Source organism: Athalia rosae, chromosome 1, assembly GCF_917208135.1.
Source record: "Athalia rosae chromosome 1, iyAthRosa1.1, whole genome shotgun sequence".
NCBI lineage: Eukaryota > Metazoa > Arthropoda > Insecta > Hymenoptera > Athaliidae > Athalia > Athalia rosae.
In genome coordinates this window covers 1017955-1041226 of record NC_064026.1, presented here as the reverse complement: position 1 = coordinate 1041226, position 23272 = coordinate 1017955, and the positions used below count along the sequence as shown (strand labels likewise).

At 38.9% G+C, this 23272-nt stretch overlaps 1 protein-coding gene across 15 annotated transcripts in view; it reads right to left on the bottom strand.

Annotated features, from left to right (window-relative positions):
• Positions 1-23272, bottom strand: part of LOC105693419 (protein unc-13 homolog B) — a 171030-nt gene that overhangs the window by 25169 nt on the left and 122589 nt on the right. For 9 of the 15 annotated variants that reach the window (XM_048654564.1, XM_020856631.2, XM_020856628.2 and 6 more), the window contains 5 exons: positions 15808-15851; positions 14840-14930; positions 11083-11091; positions 8300-8374; positions 3922-4141 (listed from right to left, as the gene is read on the bottom strand). In XM_048654564.1, the coding sequence (XP_048510521.1) occupies positions 3922-4141; positions 8300-8374; positions 11083-11091; positions 14840-14930; positions 15808-15851 (439 nt within the window). The remainder of the gene's footprint in view (positions 1-3921; positions 4142-8299; positions 8375-11082; positions 11092-14839; positions 14931-15807; positions 15852-23272) is intronic. The other 6 variants (XM_020856630.2, XM_048654581.1, XM_020856625.2 and 3 more) reach the window with 2 other exon arrangements.

Genomic DNA, 23272 nt, shown 5'->3' with positions numbered 1-23272 from the left:
TTCTTAATTACGTCTAATTAAAACATCCGTTTGTTTCGGAATCAGCTACCAATTCTCATACCCACCCACGATGTAATATTCCAGCGTCCGTATAGGGTATGCAAACCTTTACCAATTTCAGTTTAAATATTTAACTCGTGTCTACATAAATTTTTATCAGGCTACGCAATCATCGTGGATTTATACGGAGAGGAAAAAAAATATCGAGAGGAAGATCGTCCGAATGTAGTTGCAACGCGGACACGTTGCTATTGCCTCGGACACCTCGGACTTCGAGCCTATAGAATTTCGAGGGACGCGTTGAATTTCGCGATAACATTTGTCGTTGATAAAGATAACCAATATCCAATTACGCACGTAGTGTTGCCTCCCGATACCGTCAATGACATTGATCTTCGAATGTGGTACCGTACAACGGTCGCAGCGTATTACAGGGATAATTATATCTGCGGTGGAAGGCGAAGGAACCGTTCCTATTGTGAATTGTAACACTACCCCCCCCCCCCCGAACAATGACGGGCGTTCGACGATAAATCCGACAAAATACCGCAGATACACCCGTGAGCGACGGACGTATTTCCGCGCGATGTCTGCTGGATGTATTTCACGCATTGTGGAGTTGAGTCGGCGTGTAATATCGTGAAAAAATATTCCACGAGTGTATAACTGTACATCCGTCTGCTAAAATTTCAGATTCTCTCTCAAGTGCGTCGATTTTCGATCGATCCGCGCGGTGCGGCGCGGGGCGTCGGAGCGAGGTGAAAATGTAGAACAGCTTTTTGCGTCCCGATTGGGGATGCGGTTTGAAAAAGAAAAACAAGTAAAAGTAAAACAGAGCAGCCGGTGCGCCACCCGGTTATATCTGTCTCTCGGTGGTGTTCGAGGATGATGAACTGTGCATGTGTTTTGCTTTTTTTACCTTCCAAAAGCAATCTGACGTCTCTAATTTTCCGGTGTGCCCGCGTAGTCGTACCTCGTGTCTCTGCCGCGTGGATATAACCAGTACGTACGTTACATACGTATGTGAAATTGTACGTAGGTATACACGTATACTGTATATATTTCACACTGCATATGGGCACATATGTAAAATATATAAGTATATATGGGTACGCTACGTACGCCTAGAGACAGACGTATAGGTAATACGGTCTATTTTCGGTGAAAGCTGTTCCAACGGAGGTTAACTAGGTCGGAAATTACGTATACCAATCATTCTGATGTAATGGTGGCCATTAAGAAAGAGGGAGAGTTAAAAGTTTGGGGGTGTAATAGTTTTAATTTCACCCAAATATCTGTGGATATCGCAAGCGGTACCAAAAAGTCAAAACGTACGGCTGTGTGTGTCACGTGGTGTGAAATTATTTTTTCAAATGCAAGCTACCGGGCGCCGTAAAGAAATTGAAATTTTCACCGGTGAATGAATAAATGTGATAACGTTGAAAAATGTAAGTTTCACCTGGGTCGTGACAAATGAACGGGACATTAGGAAATCAAATGAAACTACCTATGAACATTCTTCATCCTAATCCCGGGGTAGTTGGTCTTCGCCACCCCGACCTTTACGGCGGGTAAATGGTCGTATTTTTTTTTCGATCCAAATGAAACAGGGTCACGATAAATTGACACAATTCGTATCGAGTAAGTTGCGAGCGTCGTGCGCTCAATGACTTCCACGACGAAGATGTGAAATCCCTCGGAATAAAAGGAAAATGAAACCCCGCGACGTGGACGTTAACGATGTACTAGGAATCCGAAATCACAAGTTGAATTAATCTATCAATAAAATTGATCGAGTTATCGCCAAATTTTCGATTTTCAGAGCAGAAAAATGGAGATATCTTGACGGGAAAAATTCGTAGCTCGATTTACTCAACGGATTCGTGTTCCTGTGGTCAAAATACACTAGAAAAGGGTCATACGATCGATTTTTAAAATACTTCAGTTTTGACCCAAAAATTGAAAAAATTCAAAGGGGTACCCCTTGGAGTTTTTTCGATTTTGGGGTAAAAAATCAAAATTTTTTTTTCCTGGGTTCCCTATGCTATTCTTATGTATTTTGATCTCAGGAATCCGAATCTGGGCGCAAAATTGATCTATCTATAAAATTAATCGAGTTATTGTCAATTTTTCACCTTTTGGAGCAGAAAAATCGAGATAAAGCAATGCTACTCCTTTCCTAAAAAGTCGATGTTCGATGGAATCTTAAAGCGCGAGTCGAAAGTTTGAAAAGTAAGATGAGCTGGGTGACGATCACGACCCAAACGACGGGATGAAAATGTTTCACCCGAAAATCAGAAAGAATGAAAAGGCCAGAAAGTAAATATTTTCCGAATCGATCGAGCGACCGCTTTCCGATGTGTTTGATAAGAGAAAATTCGCACCCTTTTTCCTCTTTACAACGCGAACGTATACGGCATAAACTTGGGGGGGGGGGGGGGGGGGGGGGGTGAACGCGAATGCTGACATGGCGACAATGTCCTCGTCAGTTATATTCACCTTGGCAGCGTCTATCCGGTAGAGATTAGAGCGTCGACGCGGCTCCGGGCCAAATCGCTAGACGGAATAGAATTATTACAGAGTGAGGTTCGTATGTATATCGGGTTTGGCCGTCGCGTCCGTCGGACCAAGAGAGCAATGGAATCGATCAAACCTGGTGTGCTCCCTAACATTACTGTAGGGATTTATACGACGTTCTCACGCCCCAAAGCTACGTGGGTATGCATGCAACATACGTGGTAATGTCCCGGTATGGATTACGTATGTATTATACGTATAGTTTGCTGCAACCTCCCGCGATCTCAATCAACGTCTCCCATAGGGTTTGATGCGGTAGTCGTCGTTCTAATTTCACGCAACCTCATTTCAAACTGAAATCACCGACGGTTAATTGCAGTCGGGTCAATTCTCATCCACTGCTCCGCCGCCGAGTAATCCATTTTCATATTTTCATAGCCATTTTCTTTCGCTTTACGCGAGCTTTGCTCTCATCCTGCGTATACTCCCTCATCGGATAGGAAACAATGTACATACGTATTCGGATCTTCACAATGGTCGCGTATAAAGCTCTAGGGATTACGATATCCAACCCTGAAAGGATATTCGATATCGATGCTCAGCTTTCTTTTTTATTCGGTCAAGGTATATTTACATGGATCGGAACGGTGTACGTCGACGGATAGCGAACCGTACAATTTCTCGTTTTATTCCCTCTTTGCAATCCAACGTTTCATTTGCTCTACATAATTTTGCAGCGGTAGTCGCGTACACTGAATATAGTCGTTTGACATCGTCTCGTAGCTTTTGCCGCTGGTGAATTAACAGACACCCGCTGCAGAAGTGCCAGAGCTCATCGTCGTTGGAATTTATTCAAAGTTGAAGAGTCTCCTATTCCTCGACAGGCTGCGGGAGCCGCTGCCGTTCGTCGTTCGCTTTCGAAATATTATCGTCGTTTTATTGTTCGTTTTTTTTTCATTTTTTTTGAGGGACGATCGCTTTTTTTCATATTACTTTTATTTTTCGCTCCCCCATCGCGAACGATTCCCGCAAATCTATCATCGCCGTTTGTTTGTCACCGCGCTAAAGTCAACCCCGTCCGCCCGCCCGCCTGTCTCTCCGTCGCCCGTATTAATTAATCAAAATTTCCGAGTATAATATGTGCAAAAACTGACTGATATACTCGTACCTTATAGCATAGGCGGCTCGTCAATTTTCATCCGCAAATAATACCCGCGTCACGGTTTATTAAATAAACTCCTCTAAATTTTTCAATATATTTTATATCGCCGAAAATTAAAGCGTCCTATACGCTCACGCGATGCATGTGTACCGAATCAGAACGTACGAAAATTTCCCGTGGGAAATCGAAGATCTAATAATCGGGAGAATGACGAAAAAATTACGATATCTTTTTCAACTTACTTTGGAGACAGTCGGCGTTCAGGAGGTCCTTACATTTTTCATGGCACTTCACCCCGCATTCGGTGCATCTCACTCCTTGCCTCGCTATTCCCCAAAGAAGTCCCTCGCATTCGTAGCAATACGTAGGCGACGTCGCTGTCCATAGTACGAAATTGTGCGGCGTCGTCGATGATATCGGATAGATCAGGGCCTGAAGGGTCTTCTTGTAGACGTGCATCTTCTGCGGGAGGAATTGCAACAGTTTGTGCGTTTATTAAAAACAAGTTAGCGGTGGATGAATTCTTTCTTTTTCTCTCTTTTTTTTTTTTTTTCTCTTCACCGTACGTGAAAGACAGCCCTCAACTCTCTCTCCTTTCGAAAATAAGGAGATAACAATTTTTTATCATTTCCCCTCAGTCTCTCAATGGCGTTGAGTTCAAACCCTCGACTGGTTTCAGTTTTTTATAGAAAGTTGGAAAAAGTTTTACCCCGCTAAGTAAAAGACATGGGGGGTATGATATAAGACGTACATAACGCTATGAGGAAGTTGCGATATGAAAATAAATGAGTAAATGAATAAATGAATAAATACGCCTCGAATAAGAGATGGCGTTCGAATAAAGTTTTAAGTATTTTTACAAAGATTAATAATAGGTACAGACACATCCGTACATTATACACGTCTGGAAATCATAACCGAGTTGAGGCTTTCTGTTTCTCGCAGGTCTCATGAATTATATAATGCATAATAATAATATTATATGTATTTATATGTATGTAAAATATGAGATAGGCAAGTTGGGTGTATACGTGTCGAGCGCTATAATCTCATAATCCTAAATTCTATAATACGTCTACCTCATCATCACGGTACATTCTAACAATTCCAACACTAGTGCAGACCCAACCGAAATCTTGCCACTCGATTCTATTACTCCCATCTCTAAGCTCCGCTCTCTTCGACCCCGTGGATATACCTTCGGTATACTTACGTATATGACTAATTTATGCACACCGCCGAATGGAAGGTCTGGGTAATTTTCAAGACCGCGACTTAAAACCCTATCTGTGACTCAGTTTTAACGGGGCGGCGATGAAAACTAACATCATTCGCTTCGAATACATTTTCTCCCCGTATACGCTTTCGACTCTCTCACCTACTTTCATAAGCCATTTGTGGTTATACGTTTTGTTCAAATACTCACCGAATCAACGTCCTCCTATCTTTATGTACATTGAAAAACGTTTGGTATTCCTCTTCGAGGTATCGTGATCTGTGTATTTGGCGTGATATCACACACAAGCTTTTTGTCATGTATATACATATGCGTGTACCTAAACGGTGTGAGTAATCGCCCTGCGATTTTCCCCCGTCAATGATCCAGTCAATCTCGTGCGGATTGTTCGTCATCTATCTTCTAACATTTTCCCGCGCTTTACATACCTCTCCGATATTTCCTCGTTCCTAATATCGATTCAGTCATATGAAAACGGAAGCTATTACGTAACTACTTTTGAGAGGAGGGAACAAGACAAACGAGGCCTGGGTGTCCTTTGCGGACCGTTTTCATTAGCACTTTATGCAATACCTAATAGGTGTGCGTCGATAAATTAGCCTTGGGGATGGACAGCTCTGAGAAACTTATGCGAATCTTTTGGGCGATCGTTGTAAAAAGAATCGACCGTCTCGAGGATAATTGTTCGGTGAAAAGATTATCGCACAGTTTTCTCGAGACCATTGTACGGCTAGAATAGCTATGAGGAGTGTGTAAGCATCGGTTTCCTAAAAAGCCTGTGTTCGTGATAATTGTGTGAACGGTGAAGTCCTCGTTGACAAATTATCTTATCCGTACAGTTTCGAACAATATCGCATCGCCAACCGCAAAAGTTCGGCGGTCGTTTTCATTTTTCAAGTATCCACGCGAATGAGTTCCGAAATCCGATCGTCTACGCGCGTCGTTGGATGGAGAAGAGAACGATCGAAATTCGTCGGTTTGTATCGTTAACGAACGTTCTGAAATAATTGTCGATGCATATTCAAAACGAATGAAACGCTCGTCGCGGAAGTGCGGACGAGTTGTAAAGTGAAAATGGTATACCGGCAATTGTCGCGAACAATGGGATATAACGCGAAACCGTACATTCATCGCGTATAGGAAGCGTAATGCTTTTACAATTCATATACATATTATATATCGAACGCTCGTTGATACGGGGAGAAAACCGGGGCTGACCGATTTACGCCATTGTAATGCATTTGACACGGAAATAGAGAGAAAACAAAAAAAAAAAAAAATAGAAGGAAAAGAATTCGGCACGCGTGCCTGTAATTTTGCCGGGTGTACTACTGTATAATTCAGGGAATTGATTCGGAGATGGAGAATCAACCCGTGGCACAGATTTCAACAAACATTTTGCCGTTGGCGAGCGATTTTGAAAAATATAGGGGAAATATTTACATGTTCGAATAAATCGGAGGTAATGTCCTAGCGCTATGTGCCCTATGTGGATTGACAAATAGATAAGAGACATGATATTCCTGTGGATGGAAAAAATTAAATCTGACTCCGATCTACTACTTTTACGAAAAACGGAAGAGAATCGCAAACAGTTACGTATTGTGGTTATCGTTATTTATGCGTAACACCGTATTGATGGTACATAGGTATGATGTATGATATATATAATGTAGATCTAGGGTTTGATTTTCTATAACGCTATAGACCTTGCAGAGAGCGAGACACACTTACGTGCAATAAAATAGAGAGGCGTGGAGAAATGAGCATAAAACGCAGCAGCATAGTAGATATAGAAGAAAAGTTTAGGTTCAATTAAACTTGTCAAATATTATAGAAAACGTTTTAAATATTATAATTACTTCACATTAATATTTATAATGACAATAATGATAATGACATCAGAAACTCATATAATGGCATATAGTATAGGTATAACAGGTATACGTATATATGTGGGTATATATTTATATGGGTCGTGTGTATACCAATAATGTGTGTGAGACAATTAATTACTGCTGCAGGTGTAAATAACGAGTGGGTAGTTATATATAGGTGTATTTGTGAGTATACAAAGATAAAAAAAGAATCGTAATAAAGATAAAAAAAAAAAAAAAAATAATCAAAAAACCGCAATACTTCGATTACACAGATTGAAAATTATTCAATTAGTACAACGAATCGAGGCGTAATTTGATTAACGCGCAGAATATTTTGGCGTCGTCTGGCTGAAAATGTGTTCGGTGGTAATATATCCAGTGACGTACGAAGAAACTGAAAATGTTATTCGCCGAAGGTAAGCTCGGAGAGAAAAATCGTCGCTCGGTATTTGGGGGATGAAAAAAATGTATGGAAAGTTTATTAGGATTTTGTGTTTCGTTTATTTATTTATTTAATCATTTTTTTCCCCCGTTGGAAAAAGAAAACGTGAGGCGCGCTCGTAAACGTTCGGGACAACGAATAGCCGGTTGTGATACGGAAGATACGAAGAGTAAACGGAACTTGGATAAAACGCGCGGCGGAAAAGGAAGACAAAGAAAAAAAATATATACACAGCGAGAGAGGGATAAATTGAACAATTTCAAAACCGGGAACCCCTGTCCGTATAAAATTACACCGCGGCATTTTAATATCTACAGTCGACTGGAAAAGCTGTACGTATGTAAGAATACAGCAGTTGCGTACACAAGTAGCGTAATAAACGAAATATGATAATATTTGATCGGAAATAAAATATGTACGAAAAATTGCAAACGTACGCGTACATTTATACGCGTAAACTTGCCGGATATATTTTTCCATTCCGTTCCCGCTCGTTTAATTGCTGATCAAAATTCTTCGAAGGTTAGATAATTTTTAACACCGACATTGAAATAATGCGAGGGTTATCTTCTTCTCCAACGCTATGAAATCTCATACCGTTATAAATAATTTTTTTTCTCCTCTCCGGCTCGCATAATATTACATAGGTTAATTCTTATTTTGTTCTCGATAAAGCTTACCCTCGACATTTTGAAATTTACATTTTATCTCCGATCAAAAAACGCCCCGCGGGCGTTTATCGTGTGGCATGAGAGGCCTGATGCGCGATATGTAAAAAATGATTCCCTTGTTTTTTTTTTGTTTTGTATTTCAAAAGATTTTAGTTTTATTAGCGACCTCCCTACCCCGATGAATAAAAATTGACACATTACAACGGTATTCTGTATTGCGTTTCGTTTTAGGTGATGATCAGGTGTATTATTGTGATACGTAATAGAATAGTGTAGAAAAAAAAATATACTGCAAAGAGAGGTGTTTGATTGTAGAATAAACGATGTGACGGTACCAATATGATATGAAATAATTCGTTTATTATTTGTGAGTGAAAAAAGGTGACTTACCAAATCCTCGTCGTTTAGCGTAGCTCTCGGCACGGCTGATGTGAGTCCTGCGTTTCTCTTGGTGGCAGCCATTGTCTGAGAAATATTTAAAGATCAGTTTTCACAATGGTTTTGAATAAACGATCGTCTTATCACCGGTTCAACTAATATGTAGTGCCAAAATTATATGTATAAGTAGTCGATCATTAGCTACTTTTTCGACTCGAGCTTCTATGATATAAATTTACAAGTCGAAGAATATAATATAGGTACTTAGGTGTATAGTATATAAGTAAAAAAAGCCACGTATATAGTCACGTACTCTGTATAATAAAATATCTCTATACACGCACAACATATCCAGCGATAATTATACGATGTATGTAATATGTACACAAATTTTTTGCAATGATGTGCAGATTTTCAACGTTGTCTGTCGAGTAAATTCCCCCGGTATCCGATTTTGTCCGGGACGAAATCAAAACGAAAAGGGCAGAAATTGAGAAGGCACCGAAATATACCTATGTCGACAAGAAAAAACCAACGGGGGATGAAAAAGCTCCCCCGATTGCGCGATCTGAATTCAAAAGAAGACAATAAAAAAGAAAAGAAAAATTACCAAGTACGTATTGTACGTGACATTTACAGCGGCGTGTATATAGTATATATATAATATAATTATGGCTGTACACTTGCTGCAGCAGTTTGCGGTTCTCTCATTTTTTGTTTCGTTTCTTCAGCATTCAGCAAAATAAGGTAAAAATAAGGAACCAATAAATATCCAATTTATAACTCCGTCTTGTGAACGTACATAGGTATACACGTATCTGCTGCAGTACGTGTTTTCAAAAAGAAATCAGTTTTCATGGTTGCGTAATGAAAAATAAACAAAGCGACCGAACTTCGTTGAGGTGGTATGAGGATAAAAATCGCGTAATAAGAAAATGAATTCTTCCGATACAGATAACACGATAAAATCTGACGAGATGAAAAAATGAGGTAAATTTGGTCGGTGGCTCGCTAATGAGCTTTACAATGTTTTAAAAACCGAGCTAGTAAAAATGGTTAGTGAAACCAGCGAGATCAACTTCACCGATGTCGCACCGTATATTTCCACGAGAAACAAAAAAAATTGCGAACCTCAGTTTATGATGATTTCGGACGGATGACTCAAAAAAAAAAAAGTATAGAGCTCAGAGTATTATTTTATAATACAGAAGTAAATTTTTACTACGAAGCGTCAATAGTTTTCTAATTAGAATTTCTACATTGATGCGAATAATATGATGATTATCTCAAAAATAAAAGTATCATCCAAGTCAAAAGAATTGAAAGAAAAAAAACCAAATTAGATAGATGAAAAAAACTAAGATAAAATAAGATAAAATATACAAATAAAAATCTAGACCAATTAGTCGGGTCGTGCAGACTCCCAACGGGCAGAGTCTCGAGCCACGAGATTACAATTAAGATTTTTCTCGCCAAGTATATGTGCATGTATGTACACATATGTTTTTGCGTATGTACAGGAGAATTTTGAATATATACAAATATATATGTACATGTACACACGTAATGTATTCTCTCAAAGTGCTCCACTTGGCACTCTCTGCAGGCCTTGACTTGACCCACAACTTGCAGCACTTTCGTTGAGAGCGCCCGGTGAACTTAGGGTTCAAAAACCCCCAACACATGTCTACGTTACACCATATTTCATTGTCCTGCATGGGCTTGCAGTTGATCAATGCGTACAATTTAATTTCTTCTTTTTTTTTTCACTTCTCATCTTCATCCAATTGACAATTTCATTTTCATTTGGGTTTTATTGTTAGTACTCTTTGAGATACCAAGTAGTAGTTTTTATGCTATTTTTTTGGCGTACAGAGTGGAATTGTAAAACTAATACAATGCTTCGGTGTTACTTAAAATCAGCATATTCAGTCATTTTACTTTGTGCAAGACCGGGCAGGTGCATGGCTAAAAGCGATATAGATCCGTTTCATATGGAACTTACGTCGGCGCAGATCTGAAATACTGCGATGAAAATTTGCAAAATTTTCAACGTTCACTTTTCTTTTTATCGATATAACTCACTTCCATGTAAATCTATATCGTTCGCTCCACGTTTTCTTGCGAAAAGTAGAAAAGCTCGTTCACCACGTATGCACATAAATATTGATCTACACTCTCATCGTAATATATGGAGTCATGCGGCCTTTTGAAAATACATGCAGAACCACCAGATAGAAAATATCAAATGTACGAAACTGTAAGTGACAAACGAAAAAAAAACTAAAAAAAATCGAAAAAGATGCCGACGTAGAAAATGATTATATGCGGTAACACAACGAATATTATAGAATGTGCAACAATTAACGATGCTATTGTGCGAATAATTTCAACATCTCTGCACGAAATGCAAATTTTTGAGATTATTCGCAATTCATCAAATATTCTCTCTTTTTTTCTAACATTCTCAACTTCATTTTTTTTGCAATATCCGCAAGCTCTAGTGTCATGAATTACCAGCAAGCGTTACACATCTATGCGCACACAATACTAAAGATATAAATGCTGTGACAATTTAGCATCTTGCGGAATAATGTTGAAAAATCCGAACTTCCGCAAAATGCGAATCAAACATAAGGAAAAAAAACAATTGTACTTCGATAGGAAAAAAAAGAATTTCGTATGCGAAAAATATTAACCAGGCATCGTCTACGATATGAAAACTCATGCGGCATACTCAATAATAATAATAATTCATGCGTATTAATTTTGGTAAGGACTCTTTGATTTTGTACCTTCAAGACCTGGAGGTAGAGTTTTGAATTTGAGAGGTCAGTGAGTGGTTCAGGTGTGTTGGAGAGAGTACAACGGTCGCCACAGAGAACAAACAAGAATAGTATTATGTGCTGATGAGTTTGTTTCTTTCTCCATGGACGTTTAGACACGTACGTATACATACATATGATATATTATAATGTATAAAAAATGGGGGACAAAAATTAAATATATACATATGCGTAGAAAAAATTTGATATGCATGTAACATGTGTATATACCAGTTTCACAGCACTACACGAGTATAACAAAGTGACGAGATTACGGTACATAGAATATGTATGTATATTCGATAAACATATGTATATATAAAATTTTTCTGTTGGAAAAAATGAAAAACCATTTCGGACATCGCGGTATATACGTACCTATACACGGGACGCGCACCTTGTTAATAATTACTGCTCAAATTACAGTCAACGCGACGATGTGATTTCGAAATTTATCTTTCACTTGGTCGATGTGTACACTGCGGGAATGAAAAAAGTAAAACTTCTATTTTTGGAAGAAAAAAAGAATAATACCCACAGCTGAATAATTCGAGAGGCGAAAGCTCCGCGTTCGGATGTACGAAAAATTGCGCCAACAGGTAAGTTCGCCGTAAGGTAGGTATATATTATGTATAAAATATGTAATATTTATCTTGGCAAATGGACCTTCGGATGGACGTCCTGTTATTTGGTTTACACATGTGTATGTACCGCGATATGGTTTCCATTTCCTCCGTTTCTGGCAACACACCGAATGAAATAATGCTTATACGGGACACAAGGTTTTGTTTCACGTACGGATGAACAAACACTCAGAAAATATAACAAACAATTTTATAATGGTTTTATTTTTCTCCTGGGAGGGTTATTAGCTGGTAGCGGTGTAACATACCTATATATGTATATATATATATCTATAGGTGAATTATTTTATGCGTATATGGATTAGGATCCAACCCTGCGGGAAATAATAAAGGTGGTACGATGTACGAGAAGCGAGAAAAAAACATATTTTTTAGAACTGAGGAAATTATTTTCGCTTTTCATAATTCAATACGGGAATCAATCGAATTGCGGGATCGCTATACTCGGGAAATTCAGGACAGCGAATAATTTACTCCAGGAGGTTTTGTAACGAAGCGGAAATTTTTAATGTGTAAATATTATATAATCTGGAGCAAAATTTGAGGGTATGGATGTTTTAGCCTGCTGCAGTCCGCTGTGCAACTTTACGTATAATCAACTGATCTCTGCGGGGGATAAAAAATATTGCGACTCTTTTTTTTTTTTTTTTTTTTACTCTTTCAGCTGTGGTTGGTGGTTATCACGTGTCTAAGTTATTCGATATCATAATTGAAAGTACATATAGCGGCAAATAATACTATTTAGCGGAAACTTTATACATATGCAAAATACGTACTACTGTGTCGTTCATACGGATATAATGTTGTTCAATAAAGCCGCGACAATGTTAACAATTACGGGATATCAATTTTTTCCAAATCTTGAATTTTATTGTCGCATCGTCTACTGTGAAATCTCAAGCGTTTTTTTTTTTTCTCTACCTATGGTCTTTCTCATACGTACGTACGTACCTCTTCCCTCAATTTCCAGTCTCCGTGTTTATCATTAGCGAAGACAATGTTCCGCTATATCAAAAATGACAAAATGTTCTCAATTTGCTGCACAAACGAACAAGGTTATGCGATTTTTCGAACCCGGTGCAGGGCCATTTCATGACCGCGGATGGCTTATTTCTCTTTTCATTTAAGAACCGAATGTTATTATGGGATCCTGTTTCACAGGGCAACTAATGTGCTTCTGAATAACAAAATCGAAATAAGGAAACGATAAAAAAAAATATATACGTAACCAACAATTAGACAAAAAATTATTTTTCATGACGTAGTTTTTATACACTTAACATTCAGAGGATCAATTACCGAAGGGACTGACACACAAACGATTCAACCAAAAAAGTGCGACAAAAATCAGATCCTATTTTTATTCCGTGGTATTTATAAGATGGGAAAATCTGGCTTTTTTTTTTTTTCGGTCGTCTTTGGATATAAAAGTGGGTGAAAGGGATTGGATTTTCTTTGTCTTCTTCACCCCGATTAAGAGGAATAGGTGGTGTATCGGCGGAAGGTGCGTGTATGTGTCGGCAAAGATGACTGTATAGGTATATTCTTTTTCGCGAAAAAAATGTTTCTCAGGGAAAAGTGTGTATTGGGACGGGGTTACGAGGGACATCGAACAAATATATTTTTTCTCTCTTTGGGAAGTCGTTGAATTCGAGGGGTATAATAACACGGGGCGAGGACGGAGGGGTGTAATGGGGTGCGACGAGGTGACGATACACTGAAACGTAGAACACACATTATAAATATAGGGAAATACACCGTCGATTTGTCGACAACGTAGTGCGAATGTCAAGTTTTAGGAAAATGAGTCTCTCGTCATTTACTCTCTGAGAGCCGGATAATTTCGATCCGGCGGTAATCGATCGTCGCCGACAAAACGATAGAGAGACACAACATTTAGAAAATTTGACGTTGAGGTTGAGGAATTTCGACGGCGACGTTGTTAGCGAGGTTAATTTCTGTTTCCGGTATTTACTTGGGTATGCCATTCGTTGGGCGTACTTTGCCATTCGTGTACTCTCGGCAAAGACTTAATGAAATGATCGTCATTTGGTATGCAGATTTCAAACACACAGGGCTGGGAGTTGGTTGTACACGCGAATGCATAATAATGCGGTTTCTTCTTGCAGGTATTTCGAGAACAACGGCTAGTTTCAGGCCAGTGGTTAATTGCTCGTTTATACCAAATAATGGTCAACTATCCAATTCACGAAAATGCATTTCAATTTTATCTTCCATACAAATACTGGGGAACGATAGTTGATTCATACCTACGTACGAGCACTCTCGTGGACCGCGGTTGAAATCATCTAGAAATTCTCGAGAAAAAAAGAAAAAAAAAAAAAAACAACAGGATGTAAAATTCCTTCCCCGTCCCCAGTTTGCAGGTGAGATAACGATGAGCGATCTTCGTGAAAAGTCAAAAGGGCATAGAAAGGTTTCCGAGTTTTACGTCCTTGAAAAAACCCCTTGGCCTGAAGGAAACCGTCGCTACCTTGTCCCTGAACAGGTATGAGTAAAATCGTGCGGCAATAACCAAGGGGGTGAAAGGTGAAACGACGGTAGGTAAAACCGTGCAACTTTTTCAAACGACGTCAATATAACCCTGACGACTGAAATCTCCCGATAATAATAATAATAACGGTGATAATAATCAGGAGATCTCTACTTCGGAGAGACCGAAATAGGTGTAGAATTTTCTCCGATTTTTTTTCCTCCGACGAGTTTGTTCGTAGAAGAAAAAAAAAAGAGGATAAAATTGAGCCGAAAGTTTCAGAGCCGGATGATATCGTCGTTGTAACCTTTTCATTGTAACCTTGGGTATCGGCACGTGACAGGTCTTTGTATGTAACGATAATTAATTTCTCCGATTAATCGGAGTCGAGTTTGTTTTTTTTCCAACGAGACGTGGAAAGAGTTTAAGAAAAAGAGGGAATCGACAATGTATGAACAGTGAGCGAAAGTTAGGGGAAATATAATGGAATTGACGGGAAACGATGGGAAACGGAAGTGGCGAAAGAAGATACGAGATATAAGAGAAAGAAAGTAGGAGAAGAGACGAAGGCAGAGAGCAAATTACGTACCAGCTCAGAGACCAGGGGTATCGACTTGCGACGTGGCCGAATGTCCGGCATGCTGTCGATGTTGCTGTAGAATGGGTTATCTCCGGGATGGCTGGAAACAAATGTAATTATTCCTTATTATTACTCGGCACTCGGGAGCTTCGATCTCCTATAGGAATGCCCCACACCCGTCTACCTTCGCACGCTCGGTGTCTACGTATATATTCACAAAAGTTACCAATAATACGTGCAAGCGGGTGAAAATATCACGTGAATCGTCACTAAAAATAGTGGAAAAATTTTTCTAATTCGAGTTAAGTCGAAGTATACCGCGACCGGACGCGATAAAGTTGAGCTGTTACGAATAATTGGAACGGTAAATCGCGGAGAGCAACGTACCCTGGAGGGAGTAAATTTCCCTTAACCAGTCTCTTTACCTTACCGCTAATTTCGATCGCTCAAACAAGTTCAACGGTATGGCGTATGTAAAATTATGGTCACTCCAGAATCTAGGTTACACCACCGGACTTGTGAGTACGAACAGTCTTTACACGAAACGCTCGACGCCGCGATGCAATATCTACTCGTACGCGTACACGGGGACAGCTAAGCGTCCCAGTTTCACGCCGTCCATCGGTATTCCCATGATTTATTCATTCGCGAGAGATCCCCCACGTGCATAACATCTCATCTCCGCGGATACCGTATAGGTGCCAATTATACCCGGGTATTAAATTTCGAAAAAAAAAGTGCAAAGGGGAACGAGATTCGGGGGAAAAAAAAAAATATAACAAAACGAGAGAACTGACCAAGCCGGATAAGTGTCGATAACGCTTATAGGGAGGCTTCGAAATACGGACGCCCTATAAAACTGTATAACCAGATAATCTCGCTCCTTTTAGAAACGTGCTTTAAAGGAAAGCTCCTGTTCGCGAGGCTGAAGAAAAGAACGGAAATAAAATACGAATGAATAAAAATCGTCAACTCACCCATTGCTGCGTCCGCTGGCATCACCTCCGGGTCCGCTGCCATTCTAACAAACAAAAAACAATTTTTATTAAAACAAGCTAGCAACGATAAATCATAAAGGAAGAAACGAAGGTAATAATTGGATATTAAATATAATGATGTACAGTCTTATCAAAAAGATGCGGCCACAGAACTGGAGCTAACTCGGGTGGATTCATTTTTTTTTACGAATCTCTCTGGATCTGCTACTGACGACTTTTCATAATTCCGTTTCACGGATTATACGCAGATATTTTCTCGCCTGTATCGGAACCCAGATATCGGATATTTGCGGAAACGGTGCGAAATGGAAGAAGAAACGCGAAGCCGGAAAGTAGCGTAGTCGGATATCCAGCGAAAACTGGTGCATTTGATAAATGGAAAACTGATTCCACGTTTTACTGCCTTTACAATGCCGAATGTGGAGTACAGAGTTACGTCTACATACCAGAAGTCGTAAAATCTTTATGTACCTGCATGCCGTGAAGCAGTTTTATAGCACCACTATTCAGGTTTTTCTGTCTCTGACTCTAAACAATGGAACTACAATAAACTTAATTCATGTTCCCCGCCATGATGGAAAAAAAAAGAGTGAAATAAATTAGCTCTCGTTTCGACCGTTTTGCAATATTCGCTATGCAAGGGCTCTGTAAGGTGTACAGTCGTGATCATCGTTGCTAATTCTGTGGCCGCATACGCACAATGTTTTGCCAATTATAATCAATGAACATAGGTAATTGCGTACGTAATTATCGGACGAAAAACGAACGCCGCATTTACCCCCTGAAACGTCAAACTTCTCATCGATCGTCAATAATCTCTGAGAAGTTCGCAGACTAACGGAAGAAAATGCAGTTTTGCAAATCGTCCGAAATCACGCGCGAGTCACATTATTACGGTATAGGTATGGGTAGCATGTATACGTTCGTTTGTTTCTCGCGAGGTTCGAGGATCGAAGAGGAGATCGTATTGGGGGTAGAATTATTTGTCAATCAATCGTCGACCGTGCGGTCGATCATTTTCATCGGCGCATTTGGAAACTGAGCTTTTTCGCGTCATCGCCTTTAAACCTCTCGCCTCGCGAAACAAAGGGGTACGTTTTAACGGTACATATAAATATCATATTCTTAATAGGTATAAGAATCTTTGTCGTCGATGTACATAATATAAGTATCATTATAATACATGTATAGATAAACTTATAGACAGCGTAACAAGTGTTAGAATTAGTATCCCACGTGGTTATTGTTTGTCAGTAGAAATAACAAATCTTTTCGCCACATTACCAGGTAGAATTATCATACCGAAGTTTATCTTCTTCTTCTTTTTTTTTTCTCTCTTTTGGTATTTCATTCAGCACCTAATAATTATCTCTTTGTCGATCTCTATACTTTTTTAAATCTCTTGCTGGAAGAACGTCCTTCGATGTAATTTTATACTCGTCGTTTATTGTACCACTATGTGGGCCATTCCGGAAACGCAGAACCAGAAAAAAATCATCATACAGACGCTGGAGGAGATTTTTCTTTTTCGTGAAACGATTCAATTCCTGTTACGATTTTCGTGCTTTTCGAAATAATTGTATCGGTATTTCGAAAATTACACGTAAATACTTATGATACATAGCGTCGTTTTTTTTTTTTTTTTGTAAATTTTTTAATCTGATCAGGCGTTACCGGAAATTCGGAAGAATAAAGAAATATCTGTAGTAGCTCGCGTATTATTATAATTTTTGTTTTTTTTTCCCTTTACAATCATATTTCATACGTTTTTATAAGCAACACTTACAACGAAATTGGTTCAGTTATCTATTAGGCCTTATCAACATTCTACATATATGTAGCTCACACATTCTAATTATTTAAATATCTATTATCTATATCAAGCCATATTAACTTCGATCGATGATAATTCCTTCTTTTTTTTGCCCTTTACTTAATGATTTTTTTTTTTTTCATTTCTCGTTTAATGATAATGATATGACATCTAGTGTTAGTACAATGTTAATGATATGGAAAGATGATATATCATGTTGTGAAAATTTCTCAAATCCTAAGGCCAACGGTTACGAATGATCGCAATCAACAATACGATGAAAACCCCAGCGAATAATTGCGCATATTGTCAAATAAAATCCGAAACATTTATGTCCCGTCTCCTCGCAATCATTATTCAGTTCTGTTCAATTAACACACAAGACAATTATTATCGAAGTTGAACCGACTCCCCTTAAATTTGTACGAATGTACAGTCAGTCCGTTCAAAACAGATGTAACTTAATTTTATCACATCACCCTCGGCGGCTTCGTTATTATTATACATTATTATTATCATCATCGTTATTATTAGTTCTTATCCGAGTTCATCAACGCTCCGCAGATATAATCCCATTAACAGACCATTATTCATATTCTTCCGCCGACCTTAAGGTTTGAGAAAAACCACTTTTTTTTTCTATGACATATTTCAAAAATGACGACGCCGCACCCGCTTACATATATTTTACCCGTACACATGAGATTACATAACATCGGATTAGTCTTGCGTTTCAGAGGTCGCCTGTGCGTGTCCCACCGTGCGTGCATATGATATGTGACTGACCCATATATGTGTAATGATAACGTACGGTCGTGTGTGTATACCGTAATTATTAGGCTCTACACCTGCGTGCTTGTAGTAAATCCAGTTCAGGCTAATCTCACGCAATGAGTTTGTCTCGGTGAATTTTCTATGAATCTATCTCCGTGTTTTTCGTTTCTTAATTTTTTCGTGTTCCGTGCGAGTTGAGTGCGAACGGCGTTGCTTTTAACGCGGTATATTATTCTATGCAAATACGGTCGAAGAAAAGGATAAGTCGCGTGCGAACTCGGAGTCTGCCGCAAAACGTACACTGTATACATGCATCTGTAACGAAGACGCGAAAGATGCGTACATACGCTACAGGTATTACCTCGACTACGTACCTGGTTGGTAGGTACGAGTAATAGACTAACAAGCCTCAATGCAAGGCACACCTATCGTCCCGAATTCGAGCTCGCAGGGTGATTGTAATTTTGCAAACGTCTCGACTGCGAGAAGATGCGCGCGGTGCTTTTAACGAGGTTGCCTTATTCGTCGGAGATAGATTAAGCCTCTTATGTGGGCTTTGCATGGAAGCAAAGGAGTGAAAAGTTCGCGAATTGCAGGATATTCCGGGCCCGAGGCCACCCGCTGCGATGGAGGGGTATATCATATCTGACGTAATAATCTGTAGCCATTCCGGAATGTGAGATGAAAGGATCCCGTACCTGGTGAAAATTGTACCCGATATATGTATAGTGTATACGTTCTACTTCAGACTCCGTGAGGTGCGTCTCTCGAAATTACCGGAAACAGGTCGAGAAAAGCGCGGCTCGTTACGTACGGGAGATAAAATTTGTAACGTGAAACGTACGCGCGAAATGCGAAACGTAAAGTGTTCGGCACGAGGAAGGGGAAACGTAGGTTTAACGGGAGTTTCAGACGTTACGGGACGTTATATAGGTTTCTCGTGCGATTTCCCGGTTGAACGAGAAACTGGAAGCGGAATTCACGCAGAAGCATGTCAAACACAAAGTTCCGGAAGATGCTGGGGGAGAAAGTCTCGTAACTCGTCGCTGCGCTTTATTCTTTCACATTTATTTCTAACTTTATCCGTTCAGGTGCAAGGCCTTGTCTCACGTACGATATGATGCGCGATGTGTGTGTGTGTGTGTGTGTGCGTGTGCGTGCGTGTGAGTGATATGATGTACGCGTTCGTTGAAAAAATTTCACGTAATCTTGTACGATATAATAAAGTTTAAGTACAACGGCCGCGCGGGACAGGGTATATAAAGCGGAAAGCCCCGTTTTAACGCGGATTTCGTTTCAACCCCGTTGGTAATCAAGAATTCACTTGAAATCTTGAGATGCGTGAACTTTTTAATTACCACAAACCTTTTAATTAATATACGGTTTTTTCTCCATCATCGTTGCAATTCAAAACTTTGTACAGTTCTGGTGAGCTGCTACCGACGTCGATATATATATATATGTATACATTATACCTTATGTATACTATGTATATATATAAACGACGCCGACATGCCGACGCCGCGAGTACCTCCGACACCAGCCAACCCCTTCGCGGTCTGAACTCTTTTCTCGAAACAGACTACCAATTATTTTCTACCAAACGTCGTACGCAACGTTAATTATTTCCGTGATATTTTGTAGCGACTGACCGTTCTATAATTAAACGCTTCGCCCCCCTCCTCTCGTCGCTCTCTTCTCGATTATAATTTACCAAATTAATTTTGACATACCCGCGCGTTGCTCCGTTATATGTATATATGTATTTCAACCAACTGTAAACGATACACGGAAATTTTGCAACCGTATCACGTCCACTTTATTTCGTCAATCCAGCGCCAATTGAAACCGGATACAAAAATGCGAGGGTGAAAAATTACCAACCGCAATTATCGGAAATTCGAAATCAACGAGGTATTCGACAGCAGCGGGGTATAATGGATAAAGAGATGTTGTTGGTCTATTTCGATGCGATGGATTCCATACCCTCGAGAATTATTTCAAGGGTGGTTAGGTTACTTCGAGACGTCGGCATCTTGAAAGGTGTACGAAGTTCTTTGCTCGGTGAACGGAAAATTACCATTTTCTTTATCCTTTCATTTTTTCATCATCTTACGCGATGATACATGTATAATGTTTAAGTTGAAGTGACCCTGGATACTCGTAGATCCAATTTTTTTTTTTTTTTATTCTTTACACGTAATTATATTACGATAGACGTGGTTATATAAATTATATATCTGCACCATGTATACGTATGTGTAAAATGCAAACTATCATGAAACTCTACCATTGTATAATTGTAATAATTATTAATTGACACAGACGCTGCCTGCTTACACTTTGCGTTCCATAAGAAATAGCGATATTTCGATAATTATTATTTTGTATTTTATCATATACTTGTGTGTATGTAGATATATATATCGTAGTGGCAGAATCGAGATTTATAAAATAATATTGACTATACTTTACATGTGTACGCGTATAGTCGGAGAGTATGACGTAATACTATTAATAGTTATAACGCATCAAAGTTATCGTTATAGGCGCCGAAAAATTGTTTCGTATAAAAGTGCGAAATTGTTGGTCTCCTCGTTAACACCAGTTATAATCGATAATTAATTAGGGTATAAGTAATTGTACGAGGGCATTATTCTTGGTCGTGGCTCGAACCTGGAACGTATCTGTATAACTGATTTTGCATATCGGTTGATTCCAATTTAATCCCGAATGAAATTTTACCCCATCTATTCTTTTTTCATTTGCTTCTTCGTCGAAAGTATCATACTACATATCCATACACATATGTATATTATATGGTATGTAAAAATTGAATGTACCGACTTTTTTTTACTCGTTAATTCAATTGTTAGTTTTCATACGTTTTCGGGATCGATGGAAAAAAAACAAAAAAAAAAAAAAAAACAACAACGTACACGATGTTTCGGGTCAACGATTTTAACGATAGCTGCAGAAAATTTCATTTGAAAACCGGTATGGCTTAGTGCCTTTGGTTCACATGCGGTAAACCGACATGCAATGACCATAATGTGATAATATTAAACGTTATGATTACCCACCAACCACGCGCCTATATAACTTTGTAAATTATAACATTATATATTTAGCGATGACGATGGGATACCCTATATCTATAGATAGCAATATGGCAACGACCGAGGAGAATCAATGTATAATCTAAACCGTGATTGGAACGATCTAAATAATACCGATCCGAAAAAGACTGTCGCCCGAAAAAAAATCGATACCGTGCCGGAATGATTTAAAAAATAATTATAAGCCACGACAGTCGGGTGAAATACCGTTAAGGAATTTATTTCAAAGGAGTGATCGCGTGTAATTATAATTAATCACCTCGGACGCGGATTGACGTGTTTATTTTAATTAATTATTTTTTTTTTTCCTCATCAGAGTGAAATAAAACTGGTAAACAAATAAATTTGCAATGATTCCGTGCGCGTGAAGCTGCAGCTGCAATATGGAATGGATTTTCACATATCATGTAATACATAATACAGGTATATCGTATGCATGTAATTGCAATTGAGCGTGGAAACATATATCTATATACGTATGTCCAATATATCGTGAGTATATTACCGGGATTCGTGCCAGTATAGCGTTCATATGATTTCTACCTAGTTGGTAAATAATTTTGTGCGATTTGAAAACGAATGAAAAAAATCCCGGACTTTTTTCCCTTTTTCTTTTTCTCTTTTATCACGCAGCTGTGCCAATGGGCCCTGACGCGAGTGTGATCGTATGTAGCGTAACAGATAATAACGGAGCTTACATTATTTAATACTTGATACGTTTATTTGATCAATATTGGTATCGATCAGTTTGACTGTAATACTTCGTCGTCTCCTGTAATACGTTTAACTAGTTTTAGTTTCTTCTTTCGTATCTCTTTTTATTTTCTCTCACAATTTTTTCTAATTTTGTTTTTTGTCTCTTCACTTTGTATAATCCTAACACCGAATATACTTACATACGACAAAGTAAAGTATGTATAACTCACGATATTATATCCCTATAAATTGTGTGCTAGTCTAGAGCAAGTCTTTAGATACGGAAGCATGTATTTTCTTTACATTCTAAGACATTAGATGAAGGTATGAAATGTGCCAGAAGTGATCGCACAGCGTATCAAGTCACGAAAATGAACGTACGATGTTTATTCTATACCCAACGAGTGATCGAAAATTTGAAAACTCACGTTTATCATTTCCTGTCAAAAAAAAAAAAAAAAAGAACCACTCGAAATGACGTAATGAACGAAGCCGTGGTCATCCGGGGCAGCGCGCTGACTTTTTTTTCGAACATCGGACACAATGGACTCGAATTTCCGTAGATTTGTCTTTGCCTCACAAGACGATCACGACGCTCAAAAAAGTTCGTCTACTTTTATCCTTGAGAGTAGATGGAGTATCCCATCTATACTCTCGACGCTTTCACCATACTGGATTGGATTTTTTCGGACGTTGATTGGATTACAGCAACTTTCAAAATATTCTATTCACGCTTCAGATGGTGAAATTGGTAATAAAAAAATGTCATCTCCGATGTAGTTGAATTTTTGCGACGATTATTTCTGCTCGACGTGATCGAATTTTTCGAATTTTCAAACCCTTCTCTTTTCTCTACATCCATCACGTTGCTCGTGTCGCGGGATATCGAAAATCCCCGAAAAGCGACTAATTGATTGGCTCGGATTAGAGTAGAAATAAAATAGTGGGCGAAGTCTCGACTCCGTTAAGCATAAAATTCAGGTTCTCCATTTTCTATAGGCGTGCTTCGTCGACGGACATTACGAATTCGAATACAAGATCA